Raw genomic sequence first — 19,250 nt, 5'->3', positions numbered from 1 at the left:
CTTTGAGTGCAGGAATGTAATTAGGGAGGGTTTGAAAAATAAATGGCAGAAGGAATGTGAGGAAGAGAATTTGAGTAGTATTTTGCAATTCAGCCTAGTGTTAAGAGGAAGCGGAACATAAACCTGAGCAGTTGGAATGAGGTTAAAATGACTAGTTGCAGTTGGCTCACTGTGGGTTGGGGAGTAACATGGCACTAAAATGGGAAGAAGGGTGAGGGATGTGGAGAGGTTGAGACACCGCACTGTAAGCTGTATGAAGGAGGGCCTTATTTAAGGAGCTGGCTGATGTGAGCATGGAAAAAAATCCATTTAAAGACTATACTGAGAGATGGAGAGTATGGTAACAAAGAAAATAATTCAGTTCCTGATTACAACGGTGGTGTGCAACAATGTGGGCACCCCTGGTCAAAAAGCTTTTTACAATTACTATCTAAGTGAACAGGAGTGAACCTGACCTCTAAATGGTACAATGTTAAACATGACACATTTCTTTGAATTTTAAAGCAAAATTACTTTTTTTACAGTTTCAAAATAAAAAAGGAAAAAAGCCCTGTGCAAAAGTTTGGGAACTCGGTCAGTACTTTGTAACTCCTCCTCAAGCAATTATGACAGCTTGTAAATGCTTCCTGTAGCCAGCTAAGAGTCTTTCAATTCTCGCTTTTGATTTTTCCCCATTCTTCCTGGCACACCACCTCTAGCTCAGAAATATTCTTCGGCCTCCTTGCATATGCCACGGCATGTTTGAGATCTCACCACAGATTTTCAATAATATTCAAGTCAGGGGACTGTGGTGGCAATTCCAAAACCTTAATCCGTCTTCCCTGGAGGTACTTCATGGTTGATTTTGAGGTATGCTTTGGATCATTGTCTTTCTCGAATGCCCAAACTTCAATCTCTGGATTGACCTTCAAACATTAGCCTCAACAATTAATTGATATTTGGTGGAATCCATTCTTCCTTTCATTCACACAATACTTCCTTTTCCACCAGCTGCCACACAACCCAAAAGCATAAAAGGATCCACCTCCATGCTTCAGTTGGCATGGCGTTCTTCTCGACAAAGGCTTCACTCATTTTTCTTCAAACATTCCTTCTTTGGTGGTGGTCCAAAAGTTCAATTTTGGTTTCGTCAGTCCAAAGCACATTATTCCAAAAGGCTTCAGGCTTCTCAAGGTTCTCTTTTGCATACTTCAGATGCTTAATTTTGTGTTGAGATCCTTTGTTGTGGTAACTCTACCATGTAGGTCTTTGTTGTTTAAAGTATGTTATACTGTTGTCCTGTTAACAGCTGAACCTGTGCTACTCTTTTTTGCAGCTCTCTTGCAGTGATGTGTGGGTTCTTCTGAGCATTTCTCACCAGGTCTTGGGCCATTCTATCTGAAATCTTTCTTGGTCTTCCAGACCTTTCTTTGACTTCAACTGTTCCATTTAGCTTCCAATTTCTAATAATGTTTCTGACAGTGGAAGTAGGTAGATCTAAACATTGAGAGAGTTTTTGTAGCCTTCTCCTTCTTGGTGGAAATTATCCATCTTCATTCTGAAATCCTTGGACAACTGTTTAGAGGACCCATGGTTGTTAACACCAGAGAACAGCCACTAGAGTTGGATACTTTACAAGGCAGTTATAAAGTTACTTCAGAATAAAAAGTTCAGCCCTGGAATTATACTCACCAGACTCATTGAAGCCCTAACGGCCCACTTGGGTCTGGGTCTTAGTAATAATCTTTTTTTAAAGTTACAAAGAATAATTTAAAAGGGTTCCCAAACCTTTGCCGTTTTCCTTTTTTTCTTCCTTTTTTTGTGGTAATTTATAAAAAGTAAAAAAATTTTTTAAAAAAAATCTTTCTATAAAACAACAGAACCTGTTGATCTCTTTCTGGCTGCCAGGCAGGGGTTATAGCGGTGTTTCCTCTAACATGGGCAACCAAATTGGGAGAAAAATGGGACTGTTCTTGCAAGCCCAGCCAAAGCCCATCCTTAAAGCCCATCCTCATCTTAATCCTCATCTGTGGAGCGATCTGAAGATGCACAGACGTTTCCCATCCAATCTGACAAAGCTTGAAGGATCTGTCAGGAAGAATGGGATAAACTGCTCAAAGTCGAATTGCTTGTAGAGACTTACAGTCCAAGAAAACTGTCAAAGGGGCTTCGACAAAGTACTGAATTAAGGGCCTGAATACTTAAATAAATCAGAATAAAAACATGTTTTCACTTTGTGTTTGTGTTTCACTTGAGTGCAGATTGATGGGGGGAAAAATCTATATAGAGCACCACGTCCTGGAGTGAATTGTTGATTTCATAAAACGGCTACCAAACATAATAATATAGATATTATAGACACAATCCAATGAAAACAGTAAATATATATATATATATAATTAATTATCTCTCTCTGAGTGAGCAAACAAGAGTTTGTCTTTTTGATTTTCATTTGTACGTTCCCATTGTGCAGGCACTGAAATATATATATATATATAATTAATTATCTCTCTCTGAGTGAGCAAACAAGAGTTTGTCTTTTTGATTTTCATTTGTACGTTCCCATTGTGCAGGCACTGAACAACTGTCCATCAATAGTGGGATCACGTTATTATTTTATTATAGAAACGCTGCTCTGTCTTCTCTGGTCCAGTTTTGGTCACTCTAAAGATCTCGCACTTCTGCCTGCTTATGGAAATAAATCTCTCTCGTAAATCAAGACCCACAACGGATTGTTTCTCAATCACATGGAAGCGGAGCCAGTGTGTAGCTCTGCGTCCCTGCTTGCTTACACATTCTGGGCAATATTGTTGCAAGGTGATTGACCTGCATCGGCAAGCATCTAGCGGTTTTAATTTTGACTTGAATGGCTGCTTCGCCACGGAGTGATATTTGAAATACCACTGTAAACAATCATTAGGACTCAACAGTAAGTTGTTTTATCACTGCAATTAACCAATCAGATTGCGAGATTCGTCCCGTTTTAAACACGTATACTGCATGTTCTCGAGCGTGTTAGTTACTGACAAGCAATTTTATTGTCATTTCGTTTGCATTTTGGCTGAAGTTGTTGCGTTTATGTAGAAATATGTGTGTGTGAGTCGGTATTCATTCATTAATTTAGATTTTACATAAATTGAACGACAGGTGCTCCGACCAATGGTACATTCTATGTGGTAGGCTTTAGGCCAATGAACAATTGCGAAATGTAGCGCGCAAGCTCTGATTTCCGTCTTTCCACAGAAGTTGTAACTTGTTATTTTCCGGATTATCGAATATCGATGTCGTGTTGTTTTCAAACCCAGTTATGCAAGGACAAATTGCTTATCATCTGTTCACAAAATAACCGCCAGATGAAGCAAACGGGAGTCATATTTTAGATTTAACATTTAACTTTGCAAACCAGCTGTGTCGTGAGAGGCCTGAGCATGTTGTTACTCGATAGGGAAATACTTGAATGCATAGATGGCGCTTCAACTACAACTAGCTACATTTGCAGTTGGTAGTTTAATATGAAGTAGCTGCTTAGTTAACAAAGCCTTCATTTTAATAACGTTAACGTAATGCAAATAGTTTGCTTTGCTTTGGAAACCCGAAGCATTTTGGTAGCTAGCTAGCGTGAATCATTTTGGTAGCTAAACTTGCTAACTGGATAGGTGCTGTAGCGTGCGAGCGTACTAAAACAAATCGCTCCACAAATACGGGCCAGCAGTTAGCTAGATTGTTAGTTCGCTAGTGCTGTAAATTATACCTGATTTGGGCAGACTTCATAATTCAACAGGAAAATGACTTCAGCTTCTACTAAGGTAAGCATGTAGCACTACTCTTAGCCTGTCCTAACGTCAACACGCCATGCAAATGATCTTAACTAACGTTACGTGCATGCAATTTTGAACTAACGTTAAACATTTGCAACTTTACCTCGATAAATGAAATCATTGTAATACTAAATAGCTGCCGCAACTTAGCCATATACCGTAAGTCACGTCAGACGCTAGATAACGTTAAGTCTGTGTGTGGGGAGGGGTTCCCTGCTTAATGCCAAAAATGTGACTCCAAAATCGACACACACCATAATTTCCATTTCTGAGTGACTTTTTGGGTACAACCCCCCTGGTTTTAGAACTAATAGCTCTAGAATGACAAATCCAATCAGGCTAATGTTTTGGATGTTCGTTGTGTACATTATGTACATTATTTACATTATTTATAAAGAACATTTGCATAGAGTTTAAGCAAAATCATACCTCTGGACGATTTCAATTGCTAGTAGCTACTGACTGCAGCAGTTACCTGACTCGAGAAAAGCAAGGGCCTTAAGTTCCTTAAATGTAATGTACTGTCATCGGTTAGGTTATGTATGTAAACACGAGGAAATGTGGTGAATGCTACCAAAAATCACAAAGACAATACTCTTCAACTCCCCATGATTGTAGCCAACTTGAATAATGGTTGGGCATGACCTCTTCAGTGATGAGTGTAATCTAGTGATTATATGTCATCTTTGAATTTTTCACACTTATTTCATCTCATATGGCCATGACAAAAGGAATCTTTTCAACTGTGTTGTGACTACATTTTTCTTGAGATTCTCCCTCTGTTTGTCTGAATGTCTGTCTCAGGTTGGGGAGATCTTCTCAGCAGCAGGTGCTGCCTTCACTAAACTTGGGGAGCTCACCATGCAGCTGCACCCCGTGGCGGACTCCAGTCCATCTGGGTGAGTTATCACAGAAACAGATTCATACAAGCACACAGGAGTAATGATGGCCACATCCATCACACTGATGTGTTCATGAGTTTCCAAAAGATATGAAGTGATTCAGTATGTTCACTTGCGGTATCTTTAAGATTGTGCCAATATTCTTTGTTTAATCCATTTTTCCATGAATTGGAATTATCAAAATGATCAAAAATAGATTTTCCTTTTTTACATCCCCTTTTTCACAACCAAGAAGAAAGAATATATAAACAATGAGCTCCAGAATGATTGGCACCCTTAATAAAAATGGAGTAAAAAGGCAGCATTTAATAACCAGCATGGATAATGATCTACCATCCCTGTTCAAACATGTCGGAAAACTAAACCTTTATTTGAATACATTACAATCATGTTTCACTGTCTTTTACAATTTAGCTTACTTTAGCTCATCTCAGTCTAGTGTCATTCCTTCACTTCCTGTTTCACTCGAGTGTAAAATTGTTACAAGTGTGCTAAATCCCTTTGTCAACCAACAGCATGGGAAAAGTCAAAGAACTGTCAGTTCTGGAGACACATGGTATATGACCAGTCTGGTAATTGGTACAAAACATTTTTTGGTACAAAAAAAAAATACATAGTGATTTCGGAAATTATTCAGACCCTTTCACTTTTTGCACACTGTATTGTGCTGTAGATAAAAGGGTGTAAAACATATGGAATGGTTGCAAACTTGCAAATGGTTGTATCTAGGGGGCAACAAGCCTCATATAAACCCTTTGGAAGTGTGGCACGAAGACAGCCCTTACTGAGCACAATAAACATAACCAAGCATCTGGAATTTGCCAGACCTCATTGGAGAGAGTGATATGGTCAGATAAGACCAAAACCGAACATTTTGGCCATCCACACAATTGACATGTTTGGTGGAAAAAGAGGAATGCATACAAGTAGATGCACCTCATACCTACTGTCAGATATGGAGGTTGGTCATTTTTGGAAATGCTTTGCTACCAGTGGTTCAGGGGCACTATTTAAGATCAATGACACAATAAATTCAGGAAATCTTGGCTGAAAATCTAGTTGCCTCTGCTAGGAAGCTGAGACTTGATCGTAGGTAGATTGTCCACCATGACAGTGACTCCAACCATACATCAGTCCACACAGAAATGATTAACAACATCCATGTTCTGCAATGGCCATCTCAGTTTCCAGACTTAAATGGAGGAATCGTCAAAAATCCCTCAAAGCTGTTTTTTAAACTCATCACAAAATATAGGAAAGGACTCGCTCTTTGCCAAGAGTGTTTGCACAAAGTATTAAACCAGGTGTCAATAATTCTGGGGTCCACTGTATATGTAGCCTGTGATAATACTAGGTACATTATTCTCACATACTACTCATTAAATTACCTGCCATTATATTGCCAGCATGTTTGCTTTTGTTGTATCCTGTTTATTTCTAGTTGCTAATTGGGCCTTTGGATAGTTCTTTGGGCTCATCTTGCTGTTGGTCTGCCTGGTTCAAGTGTTGAATCTGTAGGGCTTTCTCTTGAATTTGAGTAAGAGCAGTCCAGTACTGGGAAGGTCATTGCTATGTCACTGTTCAATAGAATTCTTTTGAAGACCAAGAATGCATGTCTTAACTCAAAGATAAAAACCTCAGGCACAAATTACATAGAACAACCAGATGGTCAGCTCCCCCTTTCCTTCCATCCTTTCTACTGCTGAATTACAGGAGGTTCTGGTTGGTTGCAATTCAGTGCGACAGTGTCATACTTGGTCACGCCCCTTCAATTAAATATATAGTAGATAATTTCAATGTAATTCCTATTTACTGCTATAAGTATAATTATTGCCCAAGCAAAGAAAATGTGGTCTTAGTCTTCAAAAGGCAGATGGAAGTCACCTTTTGTCACAGGAGAGCAAAAATATATACTTTCCAGTATATCTTCCTGGGTGGCATCCGCAAGGTAACTTTTCTTACCTCTAATATCAATTATATTTCTCAAAGCCATGGAAGATAAATAATTTTGTAAATCAGCAGATCATTTTCTTGTCTTGAGTAGCGTGCTAGAAAACAGCATGTTAGTTTCTGGATTTTACACACACACCTGATTTAATACAAACACTACTCACACCTATAGTAACTCGCCTAGCTTCTGTGGTTAGATTTGTCCATATCTGATTCTGAATACAAGATAATGAAATGGCCCAGCTATAGTTCTCTCTAAACTAATTCATGCCCATTGTTAGATATACAATAAATTATACGCAACAAATAACTACTGAGGTATATCATAATTCTAAAACTTTCATGTTCTAAAATATTGTACTTTAATAAAATTTCAGCCAAAATAATATAGAATTTCTCCATAAAACATTTTCTTGGTTGATTGTGATGTATCCTTGGGATTATTGTCTTTCCGAAAGATCCATTTGAAGCCTTGTTTGAGGTTCCCGGTAGAGGGTACCAGATTTGTGAACTAAAAGCAAGAAGTCTTTGTACTTCCTGGAGTGATTCCATTGACCTTAACAAGAACCCCTGGAACAGTACATGTAAAACAAAACCATAGCATCAGGTCCGCACCATCGTATTTCACCACAAGTGTGGTATCCTTTTCAACAAGATCCTTTTTCTCATCTGTGTCCCCAAGATGCAACCAAGTCTTGCAGTTCATCCCAAACTAACTGCTTCACTGTGAATGGGAAAACATCCCTCTACCAGGCAGCTTTTCATTTTGACATATCGTTCTGGAGGAAAAATATGACTTGTTAGTCATTTCCTTTGGTTTAGCATGATAGAATATAATTTCCCCATTTTCTTTTAGCATACAATATAGGTGATATTATGAATCATTTTGATCTCGTACACCCTTGTCTGCTCATTTCTATCAATGGTATGTATCATTGTGGAGGACATATAGTACAGTAGAATTGAATTGCGAGATCCTATAAATGCACAACGTTGGCACTGAACAGAAGTTCACATTGTCACTTTTGCAGATTGTAATGCAAAAATGCCAATTCTACTATTGTCAAAGGATACATGACAGGTAGCATCATCTCACCCAAGTGTTATCTTCCCAACAAATGATGCCTTTGCTCCACCCAGTCCCATAGTAGCAGTGATGAAGACCATGCTGACACCACAATTATTTTGGGTGAAAATATGGTTTAGTTTACCGCACCCCCACAAGGGTTAATTTCGACCAATGCAGCACAAAAGTGACGGCCCCACCTCGCTTTGTCTATTGCAGAGCCAAGTGGACGGACACTGAGATTGACATGCTGCGGTTAGCCGTGAGGCGCTTTGGTGACGACCTAAGCACAATCAGCTCTGTCATCAAGAAGCGCACTGTGTAAGAACACAATGTTTCTCAGCTCTTATGGTCTCTTTCTTCCTTCAGTCTCTCCTCTTTTATTTTCTCGACTCCATTTTAAAGCCCCTTCCTTGCTGTCCTACTCTTGTTGAAAAGGATCTGCTCAGTGAAAAACGTTTTTTATTTTATTTTTTGCTAAAAAGTTATTTGTGTCTTTGCATCAGCATATTTTAATTCAAGAGAAATCAGGAAAAAGGCTAATGGTCATATGAGCCCCAAAGAAATCCAGTTTTCATGAACCAGCATTGCAAACTAAATGCAACTATAATGCCGTTTTAAAAATGCATGTTTTTCCTCATCTACAGTTGGAATGCACACCTCTGGGTCCTTTTTAGTCAATAATGAATATTGGAAACACTCCTGCCACCCAGGGGTGTTTGCAATAAAGTCGTGTTTCTTTAGTCTCAGATAAACTTTCATACATTAATTTGAATTGGGCTCCCATATAAATAATTATTCAACGATTCCAGTAGCCATATTTGGCATATTTACTGTCAGATGGTCCTGACATTGCTAGCTTTCAAAAGTAACATGAACATGATTATTTGTGACAAATTCTTTCAGAGCAAATGTCTTGCACTATGACACCATCAAAATGAATAAACTATTTAATGTATTCCTCATGGAAATTAGCTTCATATTGGTTAATAATGAAGATGTACTATGTCTGGCTGTTCAACCTATTATGTGAAACTCATTCATGCCGTTGTAGATGTGACTGTGTAGCCAGTTGAGTGAGAGTTTTGACATGTCTGTATGTGAAGCATTTCATGTGAGCGATGAGCATTTAATTTGGCACACATCCTCCTCTTAAGGATAATTATACACCGATTTACACCTAGGAAATACCTATTCTTTGTTGTATGTTATTGATATAACATTTTGAGTAGCTTTTATCATGGGGGCAAATGACTCTCGGCCAAGACCATCTTCAGCACTAGAAATCCCAACATTTCTGATCCTAATTCTAGTATCCACTGGTCAATGCGCCATGTTGACCTTGCTGGTTTTCTCTCCCCCCACCTCCAAAGTAGAGCTCAGATCAAGACTACGGTAAAGAGGAAGCTGTATGAGGACAGTGGAGTGCCCATTTCCTCAGACTCCCCTAAGAAGTCCACCAAGAAGGCATCTGTTGCGGTTTCATCTGCGGCCCCCCCTGCTATCATCACAGTGCCCACCTCCCAGGTTGTCGTCACTACAGGGCTTCAGGGCCCCTCTTCTGCTCCACAAGCTATCAAGAAACAGAAGACTGCAGGTGGCTATAGATTTGGGTTTGGGGTTTGCTGTTTTACCAAAAATCACCCCTGTGAAAAAATACTTGCCCCCTTAATAGTAAAAACTGTTTGCACCACTTTTAGCAGCAATAACTGCAATCGAACACTTCCTATAATTTGATATTATTCTTTCACAGTGTTGTGGAGGCCTACTTTTCTTTGCAGAACTGCTTTATTTCAAACAAATTCATAGGTCTGGTATGCCATGATAAAATGAAAGTCCAGAAGACTAGTAGTTAAAAAATATCAGTATACAGAGGGTTTCAAAGCCATTTCTAACCATTTGGGGCTCCACCGAACCGCAGTAAAAGCCATTATCTGCAAATGGAGAATAATTGGAGCAGTGGGGGATGTTCCCAGGAGTGGCTGGCCACTCCAAAGACCTGCAGGTCTCTCAAGCCTCAATTAAAATCAGTGTTCATGATTCTACAATCAGGAAGAGGCTGGGCAAAGAATGGATTCATGAGATGGTAGCAAGGTGGAAACCACTGCTAACAACAAGAAATATCAATGCATATCTTGCAATTGCGAAAAAGAATGTAGATGATCCCCAGGCCTTTTTGGATAATGTTCTGTGGACAGATGAGTCAAAAGTGGAATTGTTTTTGAACAATACAGGTCCCATTATGTCTGGCATAAAGCAAATGCAATTTCGCAGTCAGAACATCATACCATGGTGATGTTAGTGTGATGATGCATGGATGCTTTGCTGCCTCGGGACCTGAATAAATTGTCATTACTGAAGGAACCATGAATTCTGCTCTGTAGCAGAATATTCTTAAGGAGAATGTCTGGTCATCTGTCAATGAGCTGAAGCTAAAACATAATTGGGTTATGGAACAAGACCAAAACATAAAAGCAAGTCCACATCTTGTTGACTGAAAATAATCTAAATTGAATTTGAGTGGTCTAGTCAAAGTTCTGACTTGACTCGAATAGAGGTGCTGTGGTACTGATATCAAATTATAGGGAGTGTTTCGTTGCAAATAATAAAGGCATAGAAAATGTGCTTTATGTTTAGTTTCTCTTTGTCTAATGTTGCATTTTGTCTAAGGATCTGAAACCATTCAGTGTTGAAAAATATGTAATAATGGAGGGCAAACACTTTTTCACAGCATTGTGTATGGATTGTTGTGGGGTTGTAATGAGGTCTAGATATAAAACTACAATAAAATCAAACATTAAAGATTGGGTGCCTGTGTGTACCCACAGAGCTTGGCCCCCTAATGATTGAGGCAGTTAATGTATACATATCGTTCAATTTGACTTTTGTCTGATTTGTATTCGTTATAGATTATGTTGCTATGTCTAAGGATATTTTATTCAGGTTGGCTCATTATACAATAAAAACATAAACTATGTACAACAAATTGAAGCTACCCAAAGCTATAAATCTTATTCATGTTATTATTTTCCAAACTTGCGCAAGGCAGGGTATTTACATTACATGTCCCTGTCGCTGTGTTTCAGCAGATGTGACTTTGAGTGCACTCAATGATTCTGATGTGAATAGTGACTTGGTGGACATAGAAGGATTGGGTGATGGCACCACCACCAAAAAACTCAACTTTGATCAGGGTAAGAATGGCTGCCTCAATTAATTGTCTCCTTGCAAATTTAGCAATTCTGTTTGGAATCATGTTTGCCTTGCTATGTTTATTGTGCATTGTACATTCAGTGGCCACTATATTAGTTACAACTATTTTGTACTGGGTAGGACCCCCTTGCCTCCAGAACAGTCTAGATTGTTTGCAGTACAAATTCAATCAGGTGCTGTAAATATTCTTTAGGGAGTTTTGTTGCAGTGCATGCAGTTCCTGCGGATTATTTGGCCGCATATTCATTCTGTAAACCTCCCATTCCACCTCATCCCAAAGGTTCTCTATTAGATTGAGATCAGGGAACTGTGTAGGGCATTGGATTAAACTGAAGTCAGTCTTGTTCATGGAACAGCTTGAACCAGCAAGATGATGTTGTGACATGGCATTTTATCCTGCTGGACATATCCATTTGAAAAAGGGTAGGCTGTGGCCATAAAGGGATGCACATGGTCAGTGCTTATGTACAGTATGCTGTGATATTCAAATGATGCTCAATTAGTATTAAGGGGCCTATTGTATGCAAAGAAACCATTCCCTACACCATTACACCACCACCACCTGGCTACACCACTGACAAATGGAAAGATTGATCCATGGATTAATGCCATGTACGCCAAATTCTGACCCTAATGTCTGCATGCTGTAGCAGAAATTAGACTAGGCAATGTTTTTCCAGTCTTCGGTTTTGGCTCAGTAATGGATGGGAAACAATCCATACAGATGCAGAATGTTTGCACACGAAAATGATCATCCTGTTTATACCACTGTAACATGCAAAGTAAATTAGAGTGAATCAAATTCAAAATCAAATTACTTCAATTTAAACACTGAACGTATACTACTGTTAATGTACAATTTGATTTGATGGGTGAATGTGATTGTACTGTGTGTTTCTTTGCATAGAGAGCCTCAGTTTGGACTCCAGTCTGATCATGAACTCCAGTGACCTGCCTCTCCTGTCCCGCTGACTACCGCACCGTGACCCTCAGGGATGATGCCCATTAGGGAGGCTGACGGCCGCATAACGGCTCAGATGAACAGTGCACTTCTAGTTACAGGACCCACATTTTTAGAGCATTTTTCACATTAAAAGCAGAATGTGGAAGGTGTTTGTAACTGTATGTATTGGAGGTACAACCTATATTACAAAAATTAAGCAATCTGCAGTTGTGGCTGAAGATTAAAGGTGACTTGTTTGGTGGACTGACGGATAATGACAGGACTGAAATTTAGGCTGTAGCTGCACAAGTTAGCCAGTTAATGGAGACTATCCAATCTCTATTGTGCTTGCAAACATTTTTCCCTTTGCATTTGTGCAATGTGTATATTAAGGTAAATTATATCCTCTTGTCATTATCTTGTTTTTGACAATGTTTGAAATGGCGTTTATGTATGTATGTGTGTGTATGTAGGTTAGTGCTCACATTGCATATTTCAATCATTCATCATTCAATTGGCAACTGATAATACCGATGGGTAGAATTAAAAACTAGTTTTGTTCGTACAAATATGGATGATTGTGTGTATGTTTTTAAAGTAAACATCCCAATGCACAACTGTCAGCACAAAAAATGACTTTTGTTGTTAATCATTCTCATTGTCATTTTGAACTTGTTCTAAAACTATTTAACACTGTACATGTTTTATAAATCTTTCTTCCAGAGTAATAAAGACTGCAATGAGTTCATGAGCCTAAAAAGCAATGAAATCCTTTGTGCTTTCCCTATATGGGTGGTACCACCCGATTGCTCTCTTCATTGTGTACTGTATTACAAAACAGACTTCTGTATTGTCATATTTGATCTACATTAAAAACAGAATTTCTCTATTCCTTCAATGCTAATTTTATTGGGCATTACTTTTGAACTTATAGAGAGTCAGATAACTGAAGTTGCATGGCAACACAAGACGGTTACAGTAGCTAATAGAATTCTGGAGGAACCGTTTTTCTGTTGATGCTAAATAAAGTGAATCTATTGGCTTAGATTTTTGTCTGAAATTACCATTACTTTAATAGCCTTGGCTGTAGAGCTGTTGTACGAAAGCAGTAGCACACTTGAGGTCATGCTGTTGTACTGTATACTGCCATTTTTATGATCAGGATCATATCTTCTTGTTAAAATACCATTTTATCCTATCTGATTACTGAAATCTTATCCAAAAAGGTTTGAAATGCTGGGCCCAGGCTACATTTGGTGATCAAGTGCCCACGAGCCTCATCTTCCTGTTCTTAGCTGATAGGAGTACAATCTGGCGTGGTCTTCTGCTGCTGTAGCCCTTCTGCTTCAAGGTTTGATGTATTGTGCTTTCAGAGATGCCCTTCTGCATACCATTGTTGGGGAAAAATATATATAAATAATTTCAGCATTTGTGTCCTTTCAGTCAGCTTGAACAAGCCTGCCCATTGTCTTCTGACATCTCTCAAATTGTTTTTGGCCACATAAGTGCCACTCACTGGATGTTTATGACACTATTCTAGACTTTAGTGTATGAAAAACCCCAGGAGGGCAGCTGCTTGTGAGACACAGGTATCACCACATCACCATATTATGGTCAAACTTGCTTAGATGATGCATCTTGCCCATTCTTCTTTGGAGGAACAGGCCATTTGCAGTAATGAGCAGGTGTATTATATTCAAGCTGGTTGGTGCCTTGCATGGCAGCCAGTCGCTGTTGGTCAGAGTGTGAATGGGTGAATGAGAGGCATGAATTGTAAAATTATTGGCACCCTTAATTAAAAAAATATATATATAAAAAAGGCTGCATATAATGAACACATAATTATGTTGTTTCTTATGTTCAAACATACTGTATGGGACCACTGTATACTTTTATTTCAATACATTTCATCTCACATATCAATGTTGATTTTTTGTGCAGTAATTAATTTTTCTGAAAACCATAGGGGTCAAAATTATTGGCACCCCAATCAATTATTGAAAATAAAATCAAACAGTGAAATTGTACAGTGAAACACTTTAATTTTGTTAATCTCAGTTGAAAGGAACTATGTAATCCATGTAGTCCGTCACTTCCTGTTTCAGTATGGTTGTTGGTAGATTGTCCAAACATGCATCAAAATCCACACATAAACAGTTAAGTGAATATCCATCTCAGTCTCTATACTTTAAAAAAATAAAAAATCTGTGGTCTGAACTGAAGGAGGGACCACAGTGGGCCACAGGATTATTGGCACCCTTGATAAATATGCACAAGAAAATACTCAAAAATAATCATAAGCAATATGATTTTTGAGAGAAGTATTTTTTGTGCATTTTAAATAAGGGGTGCCAGTAATGTACAGTGTATCTTCCAGGTTTCACTTCGATAGCAAAAGAAATGTTTCAGGATGACCATTTAACCCCAAACAAACCAATATGTACCATTAGGTGATCTACAGATTAGTCATCTGATTTGGATGATTCAAACCTTAAAATGTGTTTTATTGCAACTTTTAATTAGTGAATTCCAGTTGGTTGACTATCAGGGTATTCACCTGCTAGTCTGTTGACCGGCCACTCCTATATAGGTGTTTTTGCAGTGCACAACTACCCTGATGAAGGTTCTTTAGCTGCAGCGCATTCTAGCGCATGGAATAAAGGCTTTTTAATATCCACAAATGTACATTGATGGATTCTGATCCAGGTTACTTGGCATAAATCAGGACATGATTTATGCAAAACAATTTGGCTATTTTATATATATATATATATATACACACTCAGTGAGCACTTTATTAGATAGACCTGTACACTGGCTTGTTAATGCAAATATTTCATCAGGCAATCATGTGGCAGCAACTAAATGCATAAAAGCATGCAGAGGTGGTCAAGAGGTTCAGCTGTATTTCAGACCAAATGTCAGAACGGGTAAGAAGTGTAATTTATGTGACATTGACATTTTCACGCACAAGTCTTGAGTTTGCAGAGAAGGGTATGAAAAACAAAACAGCTGTGAGCAGCAGTACTGCAGACAGAAACGCACTGTTAATGAGAGGTCAGAGGAGAATGGCCAGACTGGTCAAAGCTGACAGGAAGGTGACAGTAATGAAAATAACCACACATTACAACAGTGGTATGCAGAAGAGCATCTGTGAATACACAACGCGTCAAAACTCTTAAGTAGATGCGTTAATAAGTCAGAAAAATAAGTCTAATAAATAAGTCATAAATGCTCACAGTGTATGATAATGCATTTTAAAGTATATACAGGAATTTCAAGCAATTTCAAAACTGAAGAAATAAATATTTATATTATCAATAAAAGCCATCACATTAGGTAGCCATGTTTTATTATTTGTAAGCTCTCTCCTAAAAGTAGACTTTCAAAATCAACCAAGTACAGCAAATAGCGATTCATGCACCAGTATATTTTAGCTTTTCAGATTTTATGTATTGCATCAGTGCCACTGCTAATTTACAAATGTATACACATATGTCTAAATATTAGTTTCTGTGTAATCATGTATTAAAAATCCCCTACAACAGAAATAGACAAGGCTTCCATAAGGCTACACACAAAAATTTGGGGACAATATGGAAACCTGGAATACATGGGAAAATGTGAAAACAGTAAAAGTATTTACACAACTATTCTACATATTAATTTCTTTAACGAACAAAATGCTTAACGAAGAGCTGATTTGTTCCTCTATGACATACATAGTTACATAGTATTATACAAGCAAACTGAACAATTCAGTTACTTTGGCAGACATGTCCTTGAGCAATGAATGTGTGGGCCTGACTGGAGCAGCACAAGCCATACTGGCAGCCCAGAAAGGGGGCAGCTACCAATATTGATGTGCTGCTAAGGCCAGGCACACTGTCGAAGTTGCTGCCACGGAGACAGAACCTGAGACTAATGTTGTACTCTTCATGGCAAACCACAGGTTCTGCTTTCCATTTGTCCAAAAGGCAAAACTGAGAGGCAGGCAATGGTGAAAACTCATTGAATATGATAATTTTAAAAAATAATGAACCAGATCAAAAGGAACTGGAAATTAGACAGTTATTCTCCCATAGTATTCCGGCAATAATTACAAACCAAGTGCCACTCCAATACTGAGACCTTGTCAAAGCATTTTAATTATCTGAACATTTGAATTAATCAGCATGTTAATTTCAAATTAAATCTTTTTGTACATCCTCAAATCCTTTTTAAAATATGAGTACTATTTGACATTGGTAGATAAATATTCAATTTTATTTAACCTAATCTGAATACATTCGTTAGAATCCTTACTAAGGTGTAAAAATTATCGTAAAACTGAACAAAATCAGATGCCCTACTGGAGAGCAGAGAGCCTGCTGCAGGTAGAACAGGCCTGGGCAGCTTGAAGGTGCTGCTCGCCAAAGGGTCAGTTGCGTGGGATTCCCAGGGTCCCCACTAACAGTACAAAATGGTTTGGAAGTATCCATGGAGCCTGCAAACCATGATGTGCTGCTAGAGGGTGCTCCAGAGCCAAGGACGGGGAATGGCGGTGAGTACAGATGGGATGGAAAGTGGGATGGATGATGGAACCTGAACCATGATGGCCAATGCTGGATTCACCAAAGAGGAGACTTCAAAGATGATTTATCAGTTGATCATACAAATCGTTAAAACTATTCCAGCCAGTTGAACAGGAATAATTATCATTCAGTAACTGACATCTATTGAGACCTTCCATGTAATGAGTATGATGTAAATGCAGTTAAAAGAATACAGCATATTCAAGATTTAATTTTGGTTACTGGTCCCCTCAGACTTATTTCCCCCCAAATTTGCACACTTGCATACAAACCTTTGTGACTCTGCATCCATCAATTTTTGAATAGATATTTATGTAATATATACACTCAGTGAGCACTTTATTAGGTAGACCTGTACACCAGCTTGTTAATGCAAATATTGAATCAGCCAATTATGTGGCAGCAACTAAATGCATAAAAGCATGCAGAAATGGTCAAGAGGTTCAGCTGTTGTTCAGACTAAATGGCAGAATGGGGAAGAAATGTGATTCAAGTGACTGATTGTGGAATGAGTGTTGGTACCAGATAGGGTGGTTTGAGTATCTCATAAAACTGCTGATGTCCTGGGATTTTCACACACAACAGTCTCTAGAGTTTGCAGAAAATGGTGTGAAAAACAAAAAACATCCAGTGAGCAGCAGTTCTGTGGGCAAAAACACACTGCAAATAAGCAGGCATTAGAACAATGGTATGTAGAAGAGCATCTCTCTGAAGACATGTCAAACCGCTAAGTGAATAGGCTACAGCAGCAGAAGACCAATAAGTAAAAAAAGTACAAGAAATACCTAAGAAAGTGTTCAGTGAGTGTATATATAATCATATATACTTGTTTGGTGGCTGGAGGACTTGCTGTTACTCACCCCTGATAGCTGTTAGGTTCATTTTACATTTAAAAAAAGAAAAGAAAAAAGAAACAAAGAAAACTGATAATGCTTATATGTACTGTTTACATTAGGGCATGGACATAATGACAGTGATGTACCTTGAAGCTTAATAAGTGACTCCACATGATCCCACTACAAAATGGAGGGTGGGGAAACATACAAAATGGAGGGTGTGACATACAAGCTGAGACTAAAAAGAAGAAGAAAAGGTTGAGCAGCAGTGCAAAAATCATTAAAAAACACAGGTTGGTAATTTACAAGATAGGCAGATGCTGAGAGCTACCACATAAGCATTACACACATTTAAAAATAGCACCAATTAAATTATTTCACATTTTACACAAAGTCAAAAAAAATGTACATTATTTATTTCAGAACAATTTAGATCAACAAAAGGCACAACATTTAGCAAACCAACCAACGATCTGTCCAGCATCTGTCTATCTGTCCAAGCACAAATTATATAAAACATTTTTCCAGTGCAACATTAACAGTAATAAACAGTAATAAGAAATTTTTTGTCATTGTTATTGGTCCAGATGTCAAAAAATATATATAATTACTGAAATACTGGAGGCCTATGAGATACAAAAATAATATTTATATATATAAAAATAAAAAATATATATATTTTAAGTCCATCCCAATTTAAAAGACACAGTTAGAAAATTTAGGGGGAGAAATCCCAACCAGGAATTGTATATTTTGGAGGCAATGCATTATTATTACCATTATTGTTATTATTGACAAGCACACAATAGTTGAGGTACCTGAAAAAACAGGCGTAAGCCACAATTACAGTATACAATGTGATAAAGATGTATATTAGTGTATCAGAGACAGGTCCTCAGAATACACATTTCATACTTCATGCCACTATGTGAAATAGAAAAAACAATGAGCAGAGAAAAAATGTCATACACTACAACACATAATAAACAAATGTAAAATGGATGTTAAAAAAATTGGAATTAATAATATACTGTACTCCCCTGACTTTGATCCTAACCACCATAGTTGGAGGCACTGAAAGAAGGAAATTGACAAGAGATGGAAAAGAAGAGTGAGAGGCCTATGTAAGAGCTCAAATGAAATGGGCCTGAATACCATCACACTGGCACAGACTAATGTACACCCACAGTGCATTACCAACCAAATCATTCAATGTATTGACATCCTGACACACAGAAACAGTACATTAAATGTAAATTAAAGCATGGCCCCAAAAGGCCCATGAAATCACATGATCAAATTTAATTAGCTATACACGTTTAAATGATCAAATTGTATAATGACCCACATTAATTGTTCATAATAAAGCTATTTTAAAAAATGCATTATTCAAAAATGATTTCATAACAGAGCAAGAATTACTACACACACCACGCCCAAGGTGGTGTGCTAAAATTCATGAATAACATTTCAAAACACACACAATTAAGGTCAATATGAATCTGTTTAAAGTATATATTTGCACATTTCCTTACATTTTTCATCAAAAAACACATTTTAGGCATTAGTACACAATATCAGCAATCCGCTCTTTAACCATTGTAAAGAACCAGGAAGACCAGAATATAAGCATTTAACTAGATCCATACAATATATATTAAGAAATAGCACATTATATAATTAAAACCAAACTGAGCAAAACTATGCATGAAAAACATATGTAACAAGTCAAATTGATCCATCAACACAAATACACTCACTCAGTGTTCTTGTTAAGGATAGTGGCATTAGAAAGAGGATCATTATTAGGTTATTTAAATGTAGATGTTTTAGCAGATACTTTTTTTTTTTCCAAGAGTACAAGAGTATAGTGATCACGTCAGCACTATTGCAGGCAGTGTGTGCTTCAACTGCCAGCCGAGAGAGAGAGAGATAGAGAGAGAAAGAGAGAGAGAGGGAGAGGGAGAGG

At 37.9% G+C, this 19,250-nt stretch overlaps 1 protein-coding gene across 8 annotated transcripts; it reads left to right on the top strand.

The window, feature by feature from the left end:
• The first annotated feature begins 2,770 nt into the window (after positions 1–2,770).
• On the top strand, positions 2,771–12,617 carry zgc:92664 (uncharacterized protein LOC436695 homolog). Of its 8 annotated transcripts, none has more exons than XM_061234959.1 (6): positions 2,771–2,908; positions 4,602–4,696; positions 7,935–8,036; positions 9,089–9,312; positions 10,802–10,909; positions 11,836–12,617. In XM_061234959.1, exons 2-6 carry the CDS (start codon positions 4,659–4,661, stop codon positions 11,898–11,900), a joined length of 537 nt encoding a protein of 178 aa, XP_061090943.1. In that variant the 5' UTR covers positions 2,771–2,908; positions 4,602–4,658; the 3' UTR covers positions 11,901–12,617. The 8 variants fall into 8 exon arrangements, with proteins under 8 accessions (XP_061090943.1, XP_061090942.1, XP_061090941.1 ...); XM_061234958.1 differs by lacking the exon at positions 2,771–2,908 and adding an exon at positions 2,987–3,785 and having other exon boundaries at positions 9,092–9,312; positions 10,805–10,909; XM_061234957.1 differs by lacking the exon at positions 2,771–2,908 and adding an exon at positions 2,987–3,785 and having other exon boundaries at positions 10,805–10,909.
• Positions 12,618–19,250: the final 6,633 nt, after the last annotated feature.

Source organism: Conger conger, chromosome 3, assembly GCF_963514075.1.
Source record: "Conger conger chromosome 3, fConCon1.1, whole genome shotgun sequence".
Taxonomy (NCBI): domain Eukaryota; kingdom Metazoa; phylum Chordata; class Actinopteri; order Anguilliformes; family Congridae; genus Conger; species Conger conger.
This window is presented reverse-complemented; position numbering and strand designations above follow the sequence as displayed.

Coding starts and splice junctions, on each gene's coding strand:
- zgc:92664 (XM_061234954.1), top strand. CDS start 3,765: ATGACTTCAGCTTCTACTAAG. Junction 9,313..10,801: donor CAAGAAACAGAAGACTGCAG/GTGGCTATAGAT, acceptor GCTGTGTTTCAG/CAGATGTGACTTTGAGTGCA. Junction 10,910..11,835: donor AAAACTCAACTTTGATCAGG/GTAAGAATGGCT, acceptor TTCTTTGCATAG/AGAGCCTCAGTTTGGACTCC.